This window comes from Gymnogyps californianus, chromosome 1 (assembly GCF_018139145.2).
Source record: "Gymnogyps californianus isolate 813 chromosome 1, ASM1813914v2, whole genome shotgun sequence".
NCBI lineage: Eukaryota > Metazoa > Chordata > Aves > Accipitriformes > Cathartidae > Gymnogyps > Gymnogyps californianus.
Window position 1 is genome coordinate 142,532,925 of NC_059471.1, and position 25,341 is coordinate 142,558,265.

A 25,341-nucleotide genomic window follows, 5' to 3' on the forward strand; every position below is an offset into this window, starting at 1 on the left:
TGACAGGGGAGCTCGCTCTGCTTTAATCTTTACGCTGTATGACAGGTAAGGAAATACACATTGCCTCAGGGTTTTAATAGTGTCCTCATAAAGTTTCTGGTAAAAATAAATAACTTGGTTTACAGAAAGGAGCCTCATATTGTTCCTGAGCTTCTCTCCTCTTGATGCTGCCTAAGTGAAGAGGAAGAAAAGGAGTGTTGCTTGGGCAAAGCCAGTGCAGCCCAAGTGTTTGTAACAGCAGGTTGGGTGTGAGTGGGGGAACAGCAAAATGGGATTGGGACAGCAAGGATCTGCGACTTTCCGTGCTTGATCAGCATAAGGGGGTAGCGGTAGTATTTGCTTAGTGCTTGTGGGGAGAGTGCCCTGCCTGCCACCCCACAGTTGAAATTAACGGAAGAGGACCCTGTTTTTAAACAGATCTGCTACAGTCAGCATGCCGCGCTCCCAATGCATCCATCACAAGGTGTTTGCATCAGACTGTTCTCCTCTGCTGGGAGCCAGGCTCAGGCCAGTCAATGGGTGTTAGGAGTGTACACAGGCAGCTAGTTGCAGCAAATTCCTGCAAGTGCATAGCTTCTAACCAAATCATCTCTGTTGCAACTGTTTGCTTGTGGTGGATGCTATCAAGCAGTGTCCCATGCTGAGCTAACCATAGAAACAAGGAGTCCTTGCAGCACCAGAAGGGAACTGTCTGTACAGCAGGGAGTGGGAGGTTTTATCCTCCTAGGGTGCGGGAGACAGAAGAAAAAGTAGGGGTGCGTTGGTGATGGATCACCCAGGGAGGAAGGGCGGAAGGGGGTCCCTGTGTGGCTGAGGGATAGGACAGCTGTAGATGAAGGCCTCTGCCAGGCAGTGTCCACGTAGCATACAGCTTGGGGTACACAGACTGTGCTGCTGCTTCTGCAACAGGGGAGCAGAGGGGGGGGGGGGGGCTATGCCGGATGCCCTCCTGGAGTAATAAAGCGTCTCTGGTTGAGTCAGAAACTCCTGGTGGACCCAGGTAGGGTGGATATCTGTATCCTGTGATAAGCTAATCATGCTTCTTACAGTTTCTTTAAAAAGGAGGTGAGGTGTTCTGCTGTTTTTTCTTGTTATGAAGACCTACCTGGCTAAGCTAACTAGCCAACAACAGCAGTGCTGCAAGTTTCCTTGTCTGATAGCCTCTGTGCTTCCGTGAGCTCTCGAGCTCAACTACAGTATAAACTGTACAAACTATACATTATATTAAAAAAACTATACATTAGCAAATGATGTCCAAAGAAAAAAAAAAACCAAAAATAACACAACCCAACCCCTCCACTTTGCTTTTATTAACCTTATTACACAAATTACCATGGGATTAAACTGTCTGAGGTCAGCACCTTAACCTGGTAAATCAGTATGTGCAGTTACAGAAGCTTGTGGTATGGCTGTGAGTCACCTGAGCTGAGACTCGAGCTTGGCTGAATAAATGAACACGGTCAAATTTACATTGTTAAATACTTTGTTGTGCATCTTCACCATTATTAGCTGTAGTACAGAGCTGTGGCCAGTTCCCGCTGTTGCTGAGGGCCTGGGCTCCTGAGCTAAAACCCACAAGGCAACGAGGTGAAGAGTGTGGCACACTGGCTCCCAGACTAAACACCAAGCCTGCGTGACATCTGTGAGGTACCAGAGCCACCTTGGAGGACATGAATCAAATTGGCAACTGCCCCAATGTGTAACTTCCATATAGTCCATATAGTCAAGATGCTTTTGATTTCCCCCTTCCCTTTCCAATGCCAAAAAAGCATGCAAAACATCCAAAGGAAAAAGCACAACCAATTGTCAGAGAGAGACAGCATTCCTACAGAACTGAATAGCTTAAAAGAGACACACTCTAGTTGTAAGTAAAAGATACCAGCTTAATGCAAAATTAAAGCTTTCCTGTTGGTCTTTTATAAACCAAGCAATCCTGCTGCAGTATTGGTTATGCTGTTAAACAGGCAAAAAAAAAAAAACCACAACCAACCACCAAACCCCAACCCTCCTGAATGGGTGTAGACTCCTCACTCGCTGCACATATCCCCATAGCTATGCATGTTTCCTATGTATGTAAAACACCACCACCAGAACTATCATCCCCTCTGTCCCACCAAACCTCTGCTACACACAAAAAAACCACAATGACGCCAGCTCTTTAAAAACAACTGCATATCAATGAACGATTTCAAAACTGAAAGGCTTTCCTTCTCCATACCCAGCTACGTCTGTGACTCAGTAAAAATTTCACAGTTCGCTGTGTGTTTGTTATTTCGGTTCACCTTTCAGCCTCTGCGCCTACACCATGGAAAGCTGCGAACACTTCTGGCACTGATGCTGCAGCTTTGTGCCCTTTTTTTTTAATGGCTGTGTAAATAACAGCCTTTATTTCTCAGCTGTCCCAGCTGCCCCAGCTTGTAACTCAAATAGTAAACAGTAAAATATGAATGAGCTTTTGAAATTATTTTTATTCTGTTAAATAATGAATAAAATTATAAGAAAACTACAGGCAGAGCAGTTTTGCACTGACAAAACTATTCAGATAGCTAGCTACAAACAAAGTGATTTTACCAGTTTGAAAACTGATCAGGTCTTCCTTCACTCATTAACAGTGGCTGAAAGAAAGTAATTACAATTGTGCAACCCAAAAGTCTCACTTTGTCCACTAAAAGCTGAGGGAAATGGAATAAATCAGTCCATAAATGCAATCAGCTGCTAAGCTACTGAAAACAAATTCAAAAAGTGAAATAATTTTGCCTCCTCCAGACTTTTGCTCTCTGCCATGAGTGGTCAGGAGCTGCCTCTGCTGCCGTGAAAAGCAAAAACTTCCACCAACGTCTCCAGGGCCAGGTTTTTGTCCCCACTGGTTGATTTTTTCCCCCCAAGCTTTCCTTCACACCTGCCACTGCCTTTTGCCACACCTTGACCTGACACAGCAGCTCAGCAAGAACAGGCTTTGCAACTGGGATCAACCCTGCCCCTGTGTTTTGGTCACAGCTCCAAGGCCCTCTGTAGCCTGGGGCACTCATCTACTTTACTTTTAAGGGCAGGTAATTAATAGGTTTCTCATAAAGGCCATTTCTAGCATCACTGGGAATGGCTTTTCCTCTTAGTTGGGAACCAGCTCACGCCTCCAAACCAGCTGTTTTAAGCCCTGGTATTGTCCCTGATGCAAATCTTCTGACCAGCACCAGCACATTTTCCTTATTACAGACTCAACCTCCTCTTACAGGAAAAAAAATCTGCCACACAGTAAACGAAGGCTGTGAGTCAAGTCTCACAAAGGCTCACTATCGACCTCCCAAAGGCTCAGGGCGATAAAGCTTTCATCAGTTCCAGCCAAGCCTTAACGTCTGGTGAACAAAATGTTCTGGAAAAATGACGTGCCTTCTACAAACACATTTTTCTGGCAGGTACGTCCTGTTTTAAAACCTGGAGAGACTGACTCAGCCTGGCTTCCACAGGAGCTAAGGGAATGCGATGGGTGGAGGAGAAGGTGGGAAATAAGGGAGTGGAGGGAATGGCGTGCAAGAAGAAAAGCGAGAGCGGCAGAGCTGAGCCCCACAGAGCCTCTGGTGCCAGCGTGCAGAGAGCCACTGCTGTTAACCAGCAGTTTACAGAAAGTTTATGTACACATTGCCCACCTCCTTCGGTCCATTTTTTGCGCCAAGACAGTTTTCCAACATGTCTTTTGTGGGCAGGAAGCTGTCAGTACTGGTGACAAATTGCCGTAGCGCATTCGTGCCCGACAGGCGGCATTTTTGCTCCTCCTTGGCAATGCTGTCTAGCATGACTCCTCGGATAGCCTTGGGCTTCCCTGGCACACCAAACAGGATGAACAAGCCCAGGCAGTCCCGTCCCACCAGGCGGCAGAACTCTGCCAGCTTCTCAAACCTGCTCCTGTTTTGGAAGTGCTCGTCTGCCAGCACGGCTTCCCGGCAGCAGTCCGCCACCTCCTCAGTGGAGCCACCTTCGCTACGGAAAAGCTCAGCCAGCTGTAAAGCCTGCACAGCGATCTGAAGTTTGATTTGCTTGTCAGCTCCAGACAGAGTCCAAATCCAGTCCACCCCGAACAGGGAGGGCTGCTGCTTGGTCATTTTGCTGATCATGATATGTTCCTCCACTCCCTTTTCCATGCAGAAGCTGATGAAGTTGACCAAAAAGATCTCGCTCAGTGTGTTTGTGGCTGGCTGGAATTTGCTCTGAGGATCCATGAAACCAAGATAGTCCTTCAGCCTTTGAGATGCATGGACCACACCTTGGCTGAAGACTTCACAGATGACTAGTTTCAGCCTTGTTCTCCTGGTTGTCCTTGTGCGAGACCTTCTGGCCCATTTTCTGTGCAGGAGGAGGTCGTTTCCACATGCAGATCACCTCAGGGAAGTCCCTTCCTTTTCCAGCGTCGGCTCTGTAGGCGCCGGGCTCAGCCAGACCTATTAAGCATGCACATGGTTACCTGTCGCCTTCCAGATGAAGGTCATGGCAGCGGCAGAGCTGAGCTCTGTGAGCAGGCTGCCGTCCCGTGGGGCAGACAGGCTTTCTCCTGGGTGTGTTTCTCCGCAGCTGACTGAGCAGCGACCAGCCCAACAGGCCCAGTAACTTTCACACCTACTGAATTCATCTGTGCTTGTTTTCCTTGTTGTTAATTCCAGCACCATTTCTTTAGCTGATGCTATCTCATTCCAGTCTGATCTTATCTCCTTTGATCTCCTTTCTAGGACTATTACAGAGAAGTCATTTTATTGGCACTGGGCGTTTCCTGGAGATGAAACAACCTTTTTCTTTTAATCACCCAGAGAAGGGTGTGCATCCAAACCTGAAGACTTCCACATGGTGCTTGAAATGACGCGGTGGCCTTTTTTGATGGGCCGTTGCCTGTATCCCAATATTAGCTGCTGCTACTGTCAGTGGCATTATTTGTGCCATGGCAATGCACAGGGACTCAGTTGGACTTTTGGCTCAACTGAGCAGCTCGTGCTGCTGCTGCTGCCTGTAACTGGATTGCCTCAGGGAAGCTTGGACAGTCAACGCACCACCATGCATGGCTATCAAGTACAGCTACAAATAAACAAGCTTCCTAACCTTACAAAATCCAGTCTCCCTAGCTGTGAAAGCTGGAACACGTGTTACCGCTACAGCAGGAGCCAGCCCTGTTCAGCTCTGGATGTTGCTGGTGCCAAATGCACCACTACGGTCTCTTCATTGGCCCAGGATCTCACCACCATTCTCAAGAAAACAGGCTCTGTCCTGCTGAACGCTGCTCATCCTCCTCCTCTTCATTCTGAATGAGTGAAGAAAGTGTCGAGGATCTGTCCTTCTCTGCCCTCTTTACTCTCATTGTTCAAAACATCTTCATTTGATCTCTCTCTCCTGCCTACAGATGTTCTTGTGCCCCTGCCACCCCAGGGAAACACCTTCTCAGGTGCGCCGGCTGGTCAGGCCCACTGCTGCCCTTGGGCCCCTCTCTCTAAGAAACAGATCATGCCCTACATGTTATGTGTCTTTTCTTCCACAGGTCTTCAAATGTGTCATGGGCCCACCTCCATTCCTTCATGACCTTCTCACAGCTATGATTAGGGAGCACGCTGCTGCTTCTCCCGTTATTTCTGACTGCAACTCTAATTTCCTTTCTATATTCAAGGGTTCCCCAGCACCTCATACTCTCTCCTTGCTGACCACTGCTCCAAATCTACTGGCAACTCAGAAGATTTTGCTTCTTAGCTGCCTCAAAGAGCACTGTCTTCTTCCTCCCAACTGAGGATAAAGAGGCTCAGTAGGAAAAGCTGTTGCTGCAAATGAAAATGCCAAAATACTAAGGTGAAGCATAAAGTATGCACTAAACATTCGTAACAACAAAGCGGTGCAAGGTATAAAAAGCATGCAGGTATGGTCAGCACAACTTTTCTCCTAAAGGGAAAGCCAGGATGCAACAATAACTAGTGGATGGGAATCAGAAGACTCATTCCAGAGGTTATTCTGGATTACTTCTCCATTCCTAAGCATATATGTAATTTAAGCAAACAGAAAAAAGCTGGGTTTAATCTCCATAGGCTCTTGATCAATACACATCTATCTTTTCCTCATCACTGTAAACAAACAGACAACAGAAGTTTATTATACTCTAGGTTTCAAAGTGTTTATCCTCATTGAGCTGATGAACAAAACCACAGAAATGAAGGTCACAAGATAGGGATTCTGCATTTTCTGGTCCGTTATCTGGGCTACATTGGGGAAAACTTTGATCATCATTTGTACCTGCACCCCAGCAACAAAATGTAGTCTGGGGAAGCTCAACTCCTGTTGGCAAAGTAGCTGGAGCTCCTATGACTGCTGAGGGCTGCGAGGGCACGGGGAGGGGAACGACACCTGGGACCAGAGAGACGGTTGCCCTTTACAGCAAGAAGGGCCAGAGCTGGTCCTTCCTTGGGCACACTGCGAGGACTCCCCGAGGAGCAAACACCGAGCAACAGGGAAGCGCTTTCTCATCACACCGTACCAAACAACCCAAGATGGTTCAAATCTGGATCCCAGAAATAAGCTAAAAGACCTGGAGCAGTCCATTTCTCAGCTGTTAGCTGAGTCCTTCTGCAGGCGCTGTTGACAAACGAACTAATGAGTCCACAAAAAATGTGCAATTTTGCTCCTTCTCCCTCCTTTGTCTTTTACACAGAACAAAATGAGCTCCCTAGGAAAATACAAAGGAAAAAAAAGAGGATACATTAAAAAGGAACCAGCTTCCAGAAACACTTGACATTTTCCACAGACTTTATTGGATTTTACATAGCAATACACAGTAGTTATGTTGCCCTCTTCAAACACGCACAAATTAAAATACCCCAACGGCATCAATTGTGTGCACATGCGCACATAAACTTCCTGACTTTTATCACTTGCTTTCATATTCCACCCCCGTAAAATAACCAAGGTTCAGATGACAGGCAGCTTCGCGGGGATGACCTGGCTTCCAACCGGTGAATGCAGGAAAGGGTTGTTCGGAGCAGAATGCTACTTACACTGGACTTAAATAAACCATCATCTGCCGTTGCTGATACGCTTGCTAATAGCACTGGACTGAAAAGAAATCGGAGAGTGTTTGTTTGTGCCTATTTCAGCACACAATATTGTGTCACTAGCCCCCTTTTTTTCCCCCCTGTGAATATCCAGTCATGTTCACTAGCCAGCGTCCAGTGAAAGCAAATCTGGAGGAATACTTTTGCTCAGAAGCCTGCACCACGTCTTCCCAGTGCTTCTGCAGCATTTGGGAGAGCAGGGTCTTAAGCTCAACTTACATGTAAATAATAACCATATTGCAGAGTATTCACAGAAGGCGAGCCCTGAATTCACATCCCAAGCATCCACACCCTAAAGCTGACGGCAGGCTTTACACAATGTGGTATTTCTGCCCAAATAAAATAGCTCAAACACCCCCAAGACTGCAGAGGAAGAAACAACAGACAGCAAATTATTTGCGGACAGGAATTAGTCAGGAATATTGAATAAAGCATCAGTTGTGATCTGTTTGTAGACGAACGGTAAGCAGCACAAACTATTTTATGTATACATTATGGATTTTTTGCCTGGCTCCAGTTATTGAAGAGAAAATGGCAGTGCTTGATATTATGTATAACACAACCGGTCCACATCAAATTTTTCATCTTGGTACATAAATAATAGCCTACACTGCACATCCTCCAAAGAACCAGGCTGGTAATAGCTTATTGGGTTACAATAATATAATGATAGAATATGTCTCCAATCTACCCCAACATCTGATGGGAGCTCCCTGGAAGCCCCTGAAAGAACTGTTCTTGCTTTCCTAGCTTTGTTAATAGCGTTTCAGAAATAATACCCACAAAGTCAGCGCAAATCTAACATCCTTTGCACCACACCAGCAATGTGTCGGAAACGGTCTCACTTCCAGCGAGGAGAGCGATGAAACGAGTGACAAACGCTTGGTAAAGCAGCACACCACCGCAAGGAACAATTCCAGCTGTACTTTTTTTGCCTTTACAAAGCAAAGAAGCTTCATGCCATTGTGCTAAAAATACATGCAACGTTCAACACCATACGAATGACCACTGTGATAAACAGAGTTACTTTTTTTTGTTTGCTTTTGGCTAGGACACCTCGCAATACCGGAAGTCTGACAAAAGATTTCCACTGGCTAATTAGGATTTTTAAAATCTCATGATCTTCAAAAGCAGAGGAGCTGTGCTTTAAGAAGGTAAAATAATGAGCAACATGTTTGATATTTTAATTTTGGAGAAAAAGTCCCACCTTAGATTTAATATTATGAAATAATATATTTCCTATACATTTCTCTATATAACTTTATTTTTTTTTGCAACTACACCATCTTTACGTTAGTCACAGCACAGAAATATCCCTTCCATACGCAGGGAGTAGTCTCAACTTTAAGGAAATTTTTTTAAGTCACAGAAGTGTTAATAATCTTGTTTGAATGCTATAACTACTGCTGCTGGGAACAAGAAAGAAGACTTTTTAAAATCTGCAGTTTCCATACGAGTCACTGCTAGAAGAAACATGCTTGATAATTGTTTCATCCCAAATGGAAGATCATTAAACTGTGCACTTCGTAAAAAGCAACGAAAGCAAACAGTTCCAAAGGTCAGCCTGCCTTTTCCAGTAACCAGCTGGTATGCAAACTGGCATAATTTTTTTTACAACCCTCTCCCCTTCCCCCACACCTCAAACTTTCCATCACTCTATCTCACAAAATTTAAATTTTTGCTTTTATATGTACTTCATATACTTCTTTTTTCTTTTTTTTTTATAAAACAGTATAAAAATAATAGCAACAGTCAAGAGCTACCGGGGAGTTTATGCAGGGCATGGATGACTAAAATCCTACATTGGATACTGTAGGAAGGGCAGAACTGGTATTTGTGCCGAACAAATGCACTTGAAAAAGAGCAGTAACATCTTTTTTCAGCTGAGCCTAGAGAAAGCTGATGCACAATATCTACAGACGCAATACTTCTACCTAACATCATCTGTTCTTTTGAAACAGTATAAAGGATTATCTGAGACCGTGAATAAGCAAAAGGAGCACTATCATACCACGTAAATTTCAATGCAACACTCTGAAACATATCACCAGTTTGTACATTAAATATAGTAAAAACAATTACCATTCACCAGTGTCTGGGTGTTTCTTATGGCAACTTTAGAGTAGGCACCTTTTTTTTTCCCCTCCTTTTTGTTTTTTTAAATTCTCCACCCCCCAATGTTACTTCTAACAAACAGAAGCAAGAGCAATGTAATGTACATGATCTGCTGCCCATCACGTATAATGATGACATTTCTTGCACGCAGGAAAGTGAGCCTTTGTCAGTGCCTGGTGGTTACTGTCACACGTTGGAGTCCTCATCTGTTATACTGGTGCTAGGAGAGCGAGTCGCAAAGTCTTTAAACATTTCATCTTCTTTCAACATGTGCTAGAACGGAAAGGAGGGAAGAGCCCAGGTTCAGGCCCGCACAACTGAAATCAGGCACCTGGGACGGTCCAGTCCTGTGCCCGACAGCAAATACCGTCGTCAGCCCTGCCACCCACCGCTTTGTTCTGCCGAGAACGTTTTTCACCCACGCTGGTGAAAAACCAGCTCACTGCTGTCTGCTGGCCCAAACGGCTCGGGGAGCGCAGGCTGGGGCTGGGCTTCCACCCCGAAAACGTGCCGCGACCCTCAGTTGGCAACTCACTGCCCAAGGGCAACTCGCCGGCCTGGAGCCGGGTGCCACGTCCTCTGCCCTCCCCGTGAGGGCAAGGAGTCAGCGAGGAGAGCTGGCGACCACGGGCCACCACCTCCAGCCGGGGGAACCTCCCCGCCAGGATGGACGAGTATCTTCCTGAACCGCTAATTTTTTCTTTTCCCCTCTGTCCCTTTACAAAAACCAAAGGACCTCAACTGAGCCCTAGTTCTGATGAGGCTTCACTATACCCATAATTTGCACAGCATTTGATATACTTTAGCCCTCAGAGACCAGTGGCGCTTCACTCTATCCAAAGACTAGGTCCTGCTATGCGCTGAAATTGATCAAAGCAATTGCCCCCAAAACTACAAAACTCAGCTGCTTGACAGAGCCAGTAATAGCAAAGAAAAGTTGTACTTAGTGTATTTGTATTAAATAGCATTGCTATTTAATACTAGCGACTGCCAAGGGGTTTGTACCCATCTTACAGAAACAGAGATCTTATTCCACAGACCCCACTTTTAAGCCTTACTGTCAAGTTGTTGATGCCTTCAGAAAACGCTCCTATTTGCCTCACTGTCCCTTCTGAATCTTCCATCTACAAAAAACAGATAATGAACAATGAATCAATAATAAATTCATTGTATGCCACGACAGAGTGGCAATTAAGTGCAGCACGTAATGTAACTGCTTGATTACACCCAACATGGTCAGAGCAAGGGAGGAGCGTGCCCTGTCGGGAGAGGACAGTTACGCCGGAGTAGGTCCTAAAGGCGCTGCATTCACAGCTTGAACCTCCTTGGGCCGAGAGACACTTTTGTTAGTAATGCTGTGCGACTGCAAGAAGTCAGGACCTTCACGGGCCAAAGCAAAAGGAAGGCTTCCCTGGGAAAAGGAAGGTTTTCCACCAAACCTGACAGCCCAGTCAAGGACTCCAAACTGCTAGAACTGGCTTACCTGCTCCAGCCTGTCCAAATCATCATCGTCATATACTCGGATATCCAGGCCAGGCTTAAAACCCTTCTTTGACCCACTTCCAGATGCCCGCCCCAGCTCCATAGGACACACATACTCTTCCACATCATCTTGCTTCTTCTTCCTCAGGCTCCCGAAATTGCTGAAGGCAAGTTTCTTTGGCTTACAAGTAAAGAGAAAATTGACAAGAAGTTAGAGAATCAGCAAAGACTTAACAGATCTCTTACTCTTGCACTGGTGTTTCAATGATGAAGGGTCAAAACCCCACTGCTCTCCTAAACAAAGATCTTCTGAATAGCTGTATTTCATGGTAATTGCATCTGAAAGAACAGGATGTGTCCTCTCATTCTACCATTGTTAAGACAACACCATTTAAAGCATCCCAAATGAGATATGAATCCCACTGCATTAAACCATGAGCTTATAAACAGTAAGAGACAGTCTCCCTCCCAAACATCTTATAGTACAGACAGAAGGACAACACACAAGAGTGCTACCTCTTGTCTGTGCATACGAGAGGCTGAGATGTGGTGTGTTCATGGTAGACACAAGTGTCAAACCCAGATCTGCCGAGTTCTGCTCTCACGCTTCTTTCATTCGCAGCCAGCTGCTTTTCTCAAACCTTATGAACTGCCCTCCAAACACGGATAAAACCAGCACACTGGAGGTCTAAATGTCTGCCTGGAACCTCACGCACCGACCCAGAACAAGTGACCTACCTTTACTTTGGCAGTTGCTGTTAAGAGGACGTAGTCCGGGGACTCCATGGCTTCGCGTTTCTGCTGCTGGGCCTCCTGCCCAACGAGGAGGTTGAAATGAGTCGCCAAGTGCCGTCTCAGTAGCGTCTTGTTTGGTGGGATGTTCAGCAACTGTGCCATGGTTTCTACATTGAAACGAGGCTCCAAAACCTATTAATCAAATCACAGAGAATCCAGCTGAAGCCAGTACTGTCTGATGAGGTCTCAAGGACATCAACAGGCACGCCTGTCTTGGTCATTTCCTAAGGTTGCTTTGGGGTTTTTGTTTGTATTATTTTAGAGGAAACATACAACAAAGAGGGAGAAAAGAGTTAACTAGTTAAAGGATTCATAAAATGCTACCTGCAGGCTTTCCTTCTTGAGTTATAAATAGAAACAAATTGGCAGATAAGAAGAAAGGAACAGATAAATCCTCCCTTAACTCATGTAATGTGTGAAGCTGCCACAAAATGTTTACCCACCGTCCGCTTTAATTCTGGAAAACGTAGCCAGAGGAATGATGGAAAACAGACATAAAATGTTTGGCGCAGGGATATACCTCTTAATCACCACAACAAACTTCTGCAAGTATAAGTCTCTTGTCTGGAGTATCTGATGCTAGAGCAATTAAAAACAATCCTGGTTTGACACTGAAATCACAAATTTTACAAAAGTAACAAGCCTTCCTCACAAAATTAAAACATCTCCAGGTCTAGGAAGGAAGATGGTGGCTGTTTAACAGCATGATAGCAGTGTACAGCATCATAGGACAGGATGTGGAGAATGCCATACCTAAATGAAATTGTGAGGGGAATACAGATAACCAAACCCATTGCTGCCCACACTAATTCTGCCCGAGACATTCATGTCCTTTAAACTATAGGGTAATAAATTTTGATAGCGATTTCTTATTAAGCAGAATAAGAAGATAAGGCGTGTGCAGCAAAGATCATGTCAGAACTTTGCTCTAGCAATTCTCAGCCATATTTTTTTTAATAAAATGGAACAAGCCAGCCTAAAACCTTACCATCAGTCCCCCATGCACACCGCTCCCCCGCAAGTTAGGTGCATACTCTGCCAGATCAACGGAGCGTAACCACTCCATCACGCGATGATTGGTCCACTGGGTGACCTCAGAAGGTGTGACGTTATTCTGTGAACAGGAGGAAAGGGCAGTTAAGGAGACTTCCCGACTCAGCTGTCCCAGCCCTAATCTTTACCGAAACAAACCCCTCCTGCCCTTAATGAATGCAAGCCCACTTTGCACTTGAGAAAAAACCCTCTTTTTGGATTGCTGTCTTGCAGCAATACCAACGTGGAGATGGGTCTGGACAGTGGGCAGGTCTGTATTATGCTTCACATCATTTGATGATCCTGCTGTGCACTAGGACTACTTGCAATTTCTACCAGTAGAACTGAAAATTTAGCTAGCTCCATGAACCGCTGTGATTTTCTTGCAGATACGCATCGTGAATCTAAATCCAAGAGTCTGGGTTGCTTCATCATCCATTGCCCTATCCAGCATATGCTGCTTCCAAAACAAACTGATGGCAGTCTCCCGTCTGGTAACAGGGCCAAACTCCTTTTACACAGAAAATTTTAACACAGCCATCAATTTTCCAGAGAGTTACACAAGACTCATGGCAACAGTGCACTGAGTTCAAGATGATTTACATTCCAGACAGCACACCAGAGACTAGGCAAAAGCAGCCAGCTGTTGGCTAGGAAGAGAAGCGGGAGATTTGGCAAGAGGGGAGTTTGGGGCCATGGCAGGTGGAGGAAACAAAGTGGTGTTCCAGGTACTGATGGCAAAGCATGAGACTGGAAGAACGTTATGAGAAAAAGGAAACCGAAAATGAAACAGAATGAAATAGGAAGGAGGAGACAGGAGGAGACAGCAGAGCAGGAATAATCAGAAACACCAGGGAAAAAGCCCTAGAGGATTCCTCTTCACAGCTTCATCTTAAAGCAGTACCTCATCAGATGGCCTCCTGCGCAGACAGTTGGGCTCAAAGTTATTTATTCTCAAAACCTGAATGGCTCTTTTGATGCTGAGGTGGTGGAGGACACTGACAACTTTCAAGGACAGCAAGTCATCCTGTCAAAGAGGAAGGGGGAATTAATAAACATAAACGTGCTTATTGGTGGAACCAGCACCCAACTGGAAGAAACTGCTTCGGACCCTGACTTAAAATGGCACATCTGACACATTTGGGGGTAAGATTTTAATACGTGATTAACGTCAAACCATCTGTCCCAAAATAAAAGCTTCCTGTGTTGCACTGTACTAGCTCCTGGGCGATGTTCTTCACATAGGGTACCAAGCTTAGTACAAGAAACCTGGGGTAACAAGGAGGGGAGAGGGTGAGATGACACATCCTCAGTGATCTGATTAGAGCCAGGACAGCTTTCCAAACACAGTGCATCAGACTCACCTGGCATTTGCATTTAATCCTGCCAGAAGTTTTAATATCACAAACGTCCAGCTAAAAGTTTAGCTGAAAACAGTAAGTTACCCTGAAAATTGAGGCATTCTGTATGACTAGAATGAAAAAACAAGAGGGAAGAAGAAAAATACGAAGGCGTGTCAGGTTGGTCTCCCACAACTGCAAATGATAAATGTTTTTTAAGATGCTTGTCCCAAGTGATGCAATGATGGAAAGGGTGACCATATCCAGGCTGTGGAGAGGCTCACCTTAAATCTGCTTGGACCCAGCTCACCATCACTGTGTAGCTCCTACCTTGCACAGGCACCCACTACGGTTCGAGGGAAGGAGGGTAGGTTGGCCAGGAGCGCCAGTTCCCCCTCACGTGTGCCAAGGGAGCACGCTGGACGCACGGGCAGCCTGAAGGTTGGCTCTGTGACAAGGCACCGCAAGGCAACGTGGCTGTGCTTTTACACCACACCATTTTCAGCGTGGGATGAGCCACTTCTCACACATCACAGGGCAAGAGCCTGCAAAGGCACGGCCACACTCCTCCATGCAACACATCGGTGATACTAACAAAATCAGCTGGTTCTTTCTCCAAAAGCTTGATCCTCGCAATGTTTTTTACTTAAACATTCATCTCACGGGGGACTTATTTTATAGCTCGCGCAGACCGGCTGTTTAGGCTCCCACCAGTGTCCGTGGAAAGTGTCAGGCATCTCTTAGGACAATTCGTGCCATGCCAAGGAATGAGATGGTGCCTCACAGCACCCCTCTCTCTGCACTGACCACAGGGCACAGATGACTGCCTTCGGCTGGACAGGTAGCTTTTAGGTGTCAAGAGCCGGGAGAGATTAGTTCCTCCCTTCATGACTACAGTAGCAAGCAGGAGTTTTGCTTTGGCTCCATTAAAGTTCCCTCTTCTCCTTGTACTCAGGGCTCCTTCAAACCACTGAGGAGGGGAGAGACAGAGCCTTCTGGCACCTAAGGAGGCTCAACTCACAGGACACACGTGGTGGACAATGGCGAAGGAGACAGAAGGTTTAGATGAGGCTCACAGGTTAAAAAAGGCTGCTGGTGCTACCCAACACCCTGACCTGCTGACTGGTTTGCAATCTACGCAGTGTGGGAGGTGTCACGTTTTGCCCACCTCTGGTTTCACTCCAATGTCTAGCCCCAGAAATTTAGCATTTCAAAACCAAAATAATCAGATTCTCTCTCATTTATGGAGCCCAGCCATGAAAAGCTTGTAAGGAGGAGTATGTGACAGGCCCAGCTATACTTCCCAGCTCACTCGCTGCTGTTGTCATTCCAGAAGAGTGCTACAAAAGAAAAACCTCCCCTGCACTGCAACTGTGGTCACATGCTGTGAGACTTGCATTCCTGCTGAAGTAGGCTCTTCATTTGTAATTCAGTTCTAACCATGCCATTAAGTGTCTCAAAGTTCAATTCTCTGCTGGTGCAAGTTGGCTGACTTAGATAAATTTATGCATCCTTGTGCCAGGGTTAACCTGGCTTAATATGTTTTAGTATTACATATGGGCTATGAATACTGGACTCTATTTTGTCAGAATATTTAAGGCTAGATTCTTCGTGTACCCAAACATTTCACTGTGTTTGGCTAACCTTATGATGAATCTAAGAGTAGAGTTTCTATGTCATGGTTTGCTATTTTATTTATTACAAAATAATAAATATTTACTATTATTTATTTTGTATTTCTTTCATACTTTGCATACAGCTGTATTTAGTCGGTTGTTTACACTGAATCTGTTGTTACAATTTGATGGTTAAACTCTGCCTAAAAATATCCCTAGTGATCTACAGTTAAAGGGAAGTGACAGGAAGAATATCTATTTAAAAGGCAAAGCTCCTGCTACACATCCCTCCTCTGTCCACCTATTACTTTTCTTTTTTAATACAAAAAAGACTGACTGTTGAATAATAGAAGTTCCCTTACATTACAGCCTATGCTGCGTCTTGTCCGCATTCAATCCTCATCCAGTTAATACAGTGGTAGTAAAGTGTCCCAACACAAGATCAAGCTCAGTGGAGCCTACTGGCATCAGATCTCCAAGACTTAAGCAGAAGAAACAAACTGCCTCCTACTTTGATATTAATGTCCAAACTCAAAAAACTAAAGGAAACAAACACCAAACCCCACTACATAACCAGTGAGTATTTAACACTTGACCGAAAGGGACTCAACAGCAAAGTCATGCCAGGTAGCGAAGGCAGGTCAGTCCCAGGCAGTGGCTGCCATTCTTCAGCAGCGCTGTGCTTGTCTTACAAGAGGAGTGAGATGGATCAACCCTAGGCTTCCTCCCGGTGCTATTGTAAAGCCTATACAAAATACATGCAAATGTAGCATAAAAAGGTAACTTTTACTCTGCCTATGGCATGGCTCATGAGAGAACAGGAGTGTGATTGATTTCTTCTTTGTTATACAGAAGGGATTAATATTAGCGATGCTCAGTTTGCATTTGTGTCTCCAGAAAAGAACAAAGGTCTTATCTCATCTTACCTGAGACCTTACACAAAGGAAACCTGCTGGGTTGACTTCACCTGACTGAGAGTAAAGTGGGGAGCTGACGCTGGTGCTAAGCATTTTGAAATACATTATGCAAAAGCTATTAAATGTAGCCTGTTTTCAAACAAGTTGGCTCTTAAAACTGCAATTTTCTTCAAAGGAAATTGCTTGGGTTTTCTTCACCTAAGCATCCACGTGAATAGGTAAGTAGACTGAATGTTTGTTCACTGAAGAAAAAAAAATTCCACCTACTTCTATTAATTAATAACAACCTGAACAGTAAAGGCCCAGCTGCGTGAACTGCGACCACAGAATTTGCACACTTTTGTGTACTTACAAACGCTGCCTGAGCACATCAGCGTCATGCGCAACTGTTAAGCACAAGATTGCCCGTTTCCCATGCATGCGTCTGGGCTCTTGCTTACTATGTTTGCTCTTCCACCTTAAGATAGTATCTTTAAAGCTGGAAAGAATATAGGAAATACTTGCAGGTGAGTAGTAGTATCAGGCCTTCTGTTTTCTATAGGTTACAGCTATTAGCATTAGCTTAACACAGGACACCCACTACAGTTTCAAGGGGTCCTTTAAACACTACAGTGAAGCACACAGACAAATATGGCATTCTAGCATATCCTTTTAGTGGTAGCAATGCCTCTGACACTCTGACCTCCCTCAGTCTTCCCCTACAATCATCCAGAAAACTTGAAGACCCAGTTTATGAACCATTCAACAGCTTTGACATTGTCAGAAAGTCCCATGAGACACACGAGATGTTTAGCTGTTGGAGAGAAGCCTGTACTTTTGGTACACTACATGTGCATAGGTGTAGCCTCTGCGATGCTGCAAAAGCAAGTAAGAGTAAACTCCAACTTTGGCTTCCTTTCAGTAGATTCAGTCATCTGAGGCAAAACTCACATGCGACCATGTGGCACTTCTACGTTCCTCTTTAAAACTTTTAACACGTGCCCAGAGTAATGCACAGATGGCCTGCCGGCCTCCAGACAGGCGCCGACTTTCTACTCTGGGAAGCTACAAGCCAGATAGCCGTGATCCAGCTCTCTGGCTCCTTGCGGACACTGGACCCCCGAAGATGCCTGTCTGGTCCTGCTCTCCCTGAATGGACATGAGAATGGCTGTCTGTGACACGAGAGCTGCCCAAGCAGCCACAGAGCCCCTTGGGCATGCACCCCACTCGTGGGGCCAGCCAGGATTTGGCCAGTGGCCACTCCTGCAGGAGGGCTGAGGGAAAGAGAGTTGGCAATGGTGGTGCCTCCTCCCCAGCCGCAGCCGACTGTCTCTTGGGGCCAGCTGCTGCCTGGACCCCTCTTCCCCCCTATATGTAGCAGGGGCAGGGAGTGCATTTGGGGCTGGGGCTGCTGTTGGGAAAGGCTTGGGGGCAGCTGAGAGGAGGTGAATGTGCAAAGGGGAGAAGGCTGTTCGCAGAGGTGCGTGGTAGGGCACAGCTGCTTGTGCTGTGGGGTGCAAAAAAGGTTGCTGTCACTGGCGAATTGACCCAAAGGGAGCAGGAGGAACATGGAGGCTGGGATGGAGAGGCTGGAGGGTGTTATGTGAATTTAATATCTATGCAGTCGCAACAATAGGCACAGTGAAAGGAGGTGTCTCTAGTGTCACCTGGTCTTTAGTGAGCTATCTGAAGGTACACCAGTGTGCATTAAAGTGGGGAGAAACTAAGAACATGAAAAAGATGTCAGGAAAAGCAAAGCCATTTACTCACCACACTCATGTAATGGAGCATTCGGCCGTCCACCTTTCCTTCATCAAACTGGGTCTTATACTGAGGGAGGCCAATGTCATCCAGCCACCCTAACGCAGAGACAGACACTCATGTTAGTGTGGTAGCCAAGTTACCTAGCACCAGTTAGCGTTCTTCTCATTCTTTGAGCCCCAAATTAGCCATGATTAGGAACCCCTATCTAAAGTTGCTGCTTCAGCATGTAATAAAATCTTACTGGTAACCCAGTGGTAATCCAGTTTTCCATGATTGTTTTCTTCTTCAGATCCAAGTGCCTGCAGAGCAAGCTGAAGCTTCTTCCGATGCAATGGGTGCTTTATCCCAAGCTCCTGTGAAAGGAAAGAAAGCAGCAAACCTAGAGACAATACTGTATTTTATTTCTCCCTCTGCTGAATTACAAATGGTTTCAGAGAGTCACACTGTACACAGCACTCGCTGGTGACTTGGCAGGTGTATTTTCTATTTGCTGAATATCAGCATCATTTTAGCACATGTTCAGTACTAGGGAAAGGCCCACTCACTGTGGTGGATTAATTTCAAAATGTGATGGATTCCAAACTGTATGAAAATGTCGGCCATAATATTCTATACCAGGTTAAAAAAAATACCACAGTATAAACCATGTTAGCATTCAGAAAAATACTTGATGGGATTACTTCCTTCCCTCCCACTTAGGCAGGTAAGGTTAAAAGAATTATTTAGTTCAGAGCATATGCAGGTCCCAGGAATTACTGAAATTTATTAATGTTTCCAAATGCATAACACCTTCCCCAGTTTAGTTGCAAGTGCAGCCATTCCAGGATCTCTTCAATCCCATATACACTTTCACCAGTGTTTGCGAGTTAATGTTACCTCTGATAACACTATTACAAGCCACTATGATCATATCACACTTTTCTTATTGCAGTTGTACTGTAACTACAACTTTGAAATAACTCACTGCCTAATTGAGAAAACAGGCTTACTATTTGGTGAAGAGAGTGATTTTTTAAAAGCTGAAAATTTAAATGTTAGTGGATACTGTGGATTCAAAGTATAAATTGAATCAACTTTTTTTCTATTTCTAGTTTTAGAAAAAAGACAAACAATTCTGTAACGATTTAAGACAAAGAGACTGATCACCCTGTGTGTAATAAATCCTCATTCCTCTTTGTGTAAAATGGGCAGAAAATATAATCAGACCAAAACAGCAGCTTTTTACACCCTTCTCCCACAGGCATAAAATAACTGTACCATACATGAGTGCTAATGAATCAGGGCTACAAACCCATGTGATAATGAGGCACTCTCATGTGCATATTTTTAGAAGGTGGCATAGCCGATTGATATGTCCATGCTGAATGAAGTTAAATCACATATTTGTGATTATTAGTTTCATTACAGAGCATTAAATTTCTATGAAACTTCAAGTAAAAAGAAATGGATTTGGCATCACTGCACATGATAATATTTTAAAAACTCATCTTATTTACGTTTTTATTTTTACTGGGTGGACTTTACAGACATGATTTACATGCACACAAATAGCAATTTTTTTGTATGTTTAACTGAAAGCAGTGTTTCCAGTATTTCTCACCTTTTCCAGATCCTGCTGAGAAGCCTGAAGAAGTGTTTGCCCAGACAGTATCCAGTGTTTGCCGTTACTTATGTAAGAGCCTAGCCCTTGGTCCTGGAGCCACTTGCAAACCTGCTCCTTTGTCCACTTTGCGAATGGCATGTCCAGCTCACTACAGAAGATTTTACCAAAAAAAGACTGATAAATCCCATGCCCCAAATCTCCTGTGTTCATACATAATGATAAAACCAAAACCTAAGCCTAATTCATGAGTATTTTGTGGGAGTTGGGACAATCTCTGGGGAGAACATGCATCATGGTCGGCTGTTGGGTGAGCCTCGCGAGGAAGAGGGTGTCTCTACTTCTGAACCGTTATCACCGTGAAGTGCTGATCACTGCTGATCTCCTGCCATTATCACAATAAACACGGTCTATTAATACTACTGAGAACAACCACCTCTGCTGCCTAGCGTGGCTAGAACTCTGAAGTGAGACCATAATGTTTCACTTTAGCCTTTAATCCCCAGAAGTGCAGCAGGAAACGTACCTGAGGAGTATCTGTCATTGCCACGTGAGGGCTCACGCCCTGCTTCACACAGCCTCAGCTGCACTCCTGCGAAGCCATGAGCAAGGAAGGCTCCGCTTAGGCAGCAGGACCCCACCACCCAACCGACCTCAGCCCTGCAAAGACCATCTCTCAAAGGAGGAAACGGCCTGGATCCGCCTGTTTCCGTCTGCCAGGAGAAGGGACATTTCATTTTGGCACTGTCCTTCTCCTTTGGATCCCGTGCTCGACTGGAGCTGCCAGGAAGGCAAGCGCCAGCACACTGTGCACCACTTGTCTTACCTGTGAGACTGCCCCAGGTCTCGAGACCAGCCCAGTCGTGGCCCCGCAGTTGCTCTTGTCCCTCCTCTTTTGAACTCAGTCTCGGACATGTCATCTGGGTTGAAGGTGGTAGACTGACTTCTTTTAAGTCTAGTTTAAAGGAAGAAAGCATATTCACATTTGGCTAAGGAAAAGGCATGCTGCTAGTACTGCAACCAATATAGGCAAGATAACCTACAGGGTTTGCAGCTCTTCTTCTACCTGCCACTGACCTACTGTTAGCTCCCTCAAATGCCACACTGGCTCCTGCTCTTGAGACAAGTAAACCATGGAGCCACACATTGGAGGGGGAAAAAGGGAAGATGTGTTCCCAGCAAACCCCCGTGCAAGTCCCAGGTCTGGAGAATGGTCACTTCTCATCTTTTACTTACTTTCCAAATAACCTCTTGATTCCCCTGGCCTTCTTCTTGGAATCCGGAGAAGGTGGAGTCATCTGTAGACTATCCGTTTCTTTTGGGCGAGGGGGCAAGCCAGCCAGATCCAAGTGATCTGCAGATCCCTTCTCCGTTTCAGCTATTAGAAAAAAAAAGCCCCGTCAAGACCCACTTGCACAGGACTGTACAGACACACTCCTGAACTTGGGAACAACTTTTGCTAAAATTGTTGAGAGCCATCATGTTAAGAAAACGGGGCAAAGAGGGATGGGAAAATCCAGGAGAAACAACACGTGTTCCTCCTTCATGGGCCTGACTGGGAACACTCCAAGGCAATGCTCTGTACCAGTTAAGTCCCTTGCGTCAAAGGTGGGCAAAAAACACCTCGTGAATCAATCAGTGAATTAAATCCCAAGTTTACTCTTCCTCGGGGAGTGGTCCTACAGTCCTTTCACAGACAGAGCCGAAGCACATGGATGCCCAGAAACAATTCAGTGCTGTGGCAGGGAACCAAACCAGGAGTCCCCAAAGCACAGAAAAATAAATAATTTCCCTGCAGGCATCTTTCCTAATAACCTGCAGTATTCCGTAAGTTCCCCATCCAGGAAATCCCAGCAACAAACAACTCCTGCCCCAGGAGCAGTAGGGCCCTTTTCCCCTCACTTCTGCAAATTGTGGAATATTTTGTTCCTCTGCAGAGAAACACCATGGAGTTTAGGCTCTGTCTGAACTAGATCTTCTGAGTGATGCACAAAGCATCTCTGATCAGAGACCCTACACATTACCACCCACTCTAAAAGCATTAAATCTTTGATCTGTAGCTGTTGTTTTCTATGACAACAAACCTGAGGGCTCCTGTCCCCCAAACAGAACTTGTCACAAAAGCTAAACTAACACAGAAGAAAACTATTTTAAGATCATTTAAAAAGAAAACTAAAAGAATTGCAGTATCTACTAGGCTACGTAAGCAGAGATGTGCCAGCAAGTGCCAGATAGCTGAATAAAACTACCATGTGGAGTTTATGCCACTTACTTGCTGGGGAACAGTGACAGCACGAGCCTGTTCCGATGAAGCAGCCGTGGCAAGGCAGCCTGCAGCAGGCTGACAGTCAGGCCTGTAACCACTTTTACCATCTTTTAACATGGCTGTGTAATTAGATGACCAGCATTTGTTTTTGAAATGGACTCTCAGACTTCCAGGAGAAAAGCAAACAAGTTACGTGAATCAAGGTAGAGCATATATTGCTGGGACATGTGGGCTCAAGCCACAGAGTTAATGCTGAGGCGGCCACAATGTGCCACAAACAGCAACAAACTGCAGGCTTCACCAGCATATCTTTCTGCTGGGCAAAGTTTAGATGAGTCAGCCAGAAAACATTTGAATATGTCCCATTTTCCACCGATGCTTTAGATGTTAAACCTTGCAGTGAAGCAACAAGGTCACATTATTTCCAGGCACTTTGGTTTGACCGCTATTGAATACGGGGATCCTGCCAGTGAGAGACAGCATTAGCGTCGAACCAGGCTTTTGCCTTTTTGGTTTTGCTTTACTTGTATAAGAAAAAGTGCTAGCTTAGAAAAAACATTTAAACAGCATTCTAAAGAGAGAATACCAGGACAAGGTTGGGTGCATTAGTAGCAGAGATTTGCGGGTATTGCAACGTTTGCTCCTTGTACCTTGCTCCCTTTCATGCACTGACACAACCCTGTAGAACAGCTGACATGTAAGGGGCCACATGGGAAACCGAGAGGGCCCAGAGCACTTGGTCTCTTCGTCAGCATGGGGCACACTGGGTGGCTGTACAACCACCCCAGCTGACAGAGCTCTGCTTGCCAAGGCAGGACCCTGCAGGTCTTACCTGCCCTTGCCAGAACCACCCACGGAATGCTCACATCACAAGACTGGTTTTTACTACCGTGAATGACTCCATCCCCATCTGCCCGAATTATTTCTCATTTGTTTATTACATAATAAATATAACTACATCTTAGAAGAGGAATTATGTATCCTTCCCCCCAGAACTCCCCTAAGTGAACACCTGGGAAATATATCTCATTCCCTGCTTTGCCACCCTTTAAGCTCTTCCAGGGGCTCCAGGACAGACGACAGTACAAAGGTGCCTCCGGTATTTAAACATCACGGATTTTCACCTGCTTCCTCAGTCTGTGGGTAACTTTGTGCTCAAAGTTACGGCAAGGGTCTCTGCAAATTAACCCGCAATCTCTCTCATTAGTAGCAGTTACTGAGAAATGGCGCAGCTGACTTTTAGCAGAGGGCAGATGTTAAATGAAAACTCCTTTTAGTGACGGACAAAAGTTTCGATGCAGAGCTCTGGTGTCTAGTTCTTGTTTGAAAAGTGTGTGGCCATAACCAGCTGTTAGCAGCAGTCACAACACAGCGCTGGTACAGGCAGACATGCAGGATTACTATACCTAAAGTAGGAGCACTTGCACTTCGACTGCGATCTTCAGATATCCAAACAACGCACATAACCACACGCAGCACAACGGGAGAGAACACGCAGAGGGACAAGGTAAAACACAGTTCAAAACTTACATCAGCAAAATACAAGACAAAAGGAGGGAGGTACATGAGACACGTGCCACACGCAATGCTGAATTCACACAGAGATTAGGATTACCAATTCACTGTTAATCCCTCTCTCACAAAAAAGAAACGCAGTAGAGCTCTAAGGTAGAGAGGGTAAAAGCGCACCGCAGTCACTTTGGTGCAGGGAGGTCACTTGCTCCATGACACATTGGGCAGGTGACTCACATGGGCTCCCGTGAGGTGGCAGGTATCTGGACACCAGCTTTACAGATGGAAGCACTGAAATCTGGATAACATAAATAACTTACTCAAATTCACAGGACCCTGATCTAGGCGGCCCATCTTCCAATCCTTTACGACAGCCACAAGTACTCCACTTTGTTAGACAAATTAATTTCAGGATGAAACAAGTGATTACACAAAAGCACACATGAAATAAACCAAAGCAAAGAGTCTAACCCTCAGAATAGACTGTAAATCTATTCCAAGTAAACTAGCAAGTTCTCATACTATATGTCACAGGCAAATATGGGCAATGTATAATAAATGTGTAGGTATGTTTTTTCTTTTGAACAAAAGTCTAAAATTGTCTTTGAGTAAGTAAGAACAGGAGACTCTTCTGCTAAACAAAGCAGAAACTATCCCCCTTTGGGCTTCTGAAAGATAGAGCTAAATTCCTAAATCTCGTGCAAGAGAAAGCCAAAAACTTTAGATGAATGGCAGTAGATCTGATGCACAGACGCACTTGACGCTTGAACTGGAACACTGGAAAGACCACTATAGCAGAGCAGTGAATGCAAATAGGATTTCAGTTGGTGGCAACAGTGACTTCTGCATTAAGCAGAACATTTTGTTTATTTCTTTGTCATGTGCAAATGCCATCAAATGACAATACCAAAACAACCCCCCCTCCATTACAGGTCCAAAAATCAACATGAGCTTGAAAAACTTGTTAATCCTGTTCCTGTTGTCACCATCTCTTTTGCAAGGCTGCTTAAATACACATAAAACAAAGAGGAAGACTGAGTGCTGCTGCCTCATTTCTGTACATCTGAAAATCTTGTGAGAGATAAACTGAGGATGGAGCCAGGGGAAAAAAAAAGCCCACAAATCCCATGTGTGAACTACTGCCAGACAGCTAGCATTTCAAAACAGCAGCAATCCACTGCAAGGTCCCAGGGGAGATATAAAAGTAGAGGCTGAAACAGATCAAATACTTCATTACATCAGTTTTTTCCTGGGTTTTTTTGTTGCCGTTTGATATTTTCCAAACATGCTACTGAGAAAAGTGCCACCAAGTCACAGTGAGACTAAGGCTAGCCTTCCTGCTTCTTATGACAGTTACAGCTGTTGTTAAGACCCTTCAAAATACACGGAATCTGCATGCAGGTGCACGACACCTACCCAGATTGGGGGCACTCGCAGTCCTCTTGTTATTTTTTATCTTGAAAAAGCCTCGTCCAAACGAAGATCTGGCTTTACGGGTACCAAAACTATCCTCGTCGCCTGTGCCACCATGAGAAGGAGACTTTGGAGGGAGGGTTGCGAAATTATTACCTTCCACAGGGGGTTTAACCTGCTCAAGTTAGGGAAATAAAGATTCAATGTCAGGGAATTGCAAAAGGCCTTTTGAGAGTGACTGCAAAGTGACTGCTGACAGACAAGCTGGAGAGTCCCTCCCATTTGTTACTACAAGAAAACAGAATGTAAAAGCCATAAAGAAAAACATAAACAAGATCCTAATTTGTGTACGTTCAGGACACAGGATTACTGTCACTACCTTCTAAGAGTAACTTCTTTAAGATGTTTCTTAGTTTCTGCAAGGCTGGCTTACACGTAT

The 25,341-nt window shown here is 45.0% G+C and overlaps 2 protein-coding genes across 5 annotated transcripts in view; both read right to left on the minus strand.

The window, feature by feature from the left end:
* Positions 1 to 3,461: 3,461 nt before the first annotated feature.
* Positions 3,462 to 4,365, minus strand: REP15 (RAB15 effector protein). The gene is given in 2 exon segments (XM_050915400.1): positions 3,462 to 4,284; positions 4,286 to 4,365. Coding segments are annotated over 2 exon segments (750 nt in total). The 3' UTR covers positions 3,462 to 3,614.
* Positions 4,366 to 6,747: 2,382 nt separating this feature from the next.
* PPFIBP1 (PPFIA binding protein 1) overlaps positions 6,748 to 25,341 on the minus strand; it is a 119,857-nt gene continuing 101,263 nt past the window's right edge. For 3 of the 4 annotated variants that reach the window (XM_050915070.1, XM_050915055.1, XM_050915047.1), the window contains 13 exons: positions 24,906 to 25,077; positions 23,384 to 23,416; positions 20,948 to 21,089; positions 20,538 to 20,666; positions 19,712 to 19,862; positions 18,353 to 18,464; positions 18,118 to 18,206; positions 13,399 to 13,521; positions 12,451 to 12,576; positions 11,406 to 11,594; positions 10,669 to 10,848; positions 10,244 to 10,309; positions 6,748 to 9,458 (listed from right to left, as the gene is read on the minus strand). In XM_050915070.1, coding sequence (XP_050771027.1) covers positions 9,372 to 9,458; positions 10,244 to 10,309; positions 10,669 to 10,848; positions 11,406 to 11,594; positions 12,451 to 12,576; positions 13,399 to 13,521; positions 18,118 to 18,206; positions 18,353 to 18,464; positions 19,712 to 19,862; positions 20,538 to 20,666; positions 20,948 to 21,089; positions 23,384 to 23,416; positions 24,906 to 25,077 — 1,599 coding nt within the window. In that variant the 3' untranslated portion in view covers positions 6,748 to 9,371. The remainder of the gene's footprint in view (positions 9,459 to 10,243; positions 10,310 to 10,668; positions 10,849 to 11,405; positions 11,595 to 12,450; positions 12,577 to 13,398; positions 13,522 to 18,117; positions 18,207 to 18,352; positions 18,465 to 19,711; positions 19,863 to 20,537; positions 20,667 to 20,947; positions 21,090 to 23,383; positions 23,417 to 24,905; positions 25,078 to 25,341) is intronic. The other variant, XM_050915062.1, reaches the window with a different exon arrangement.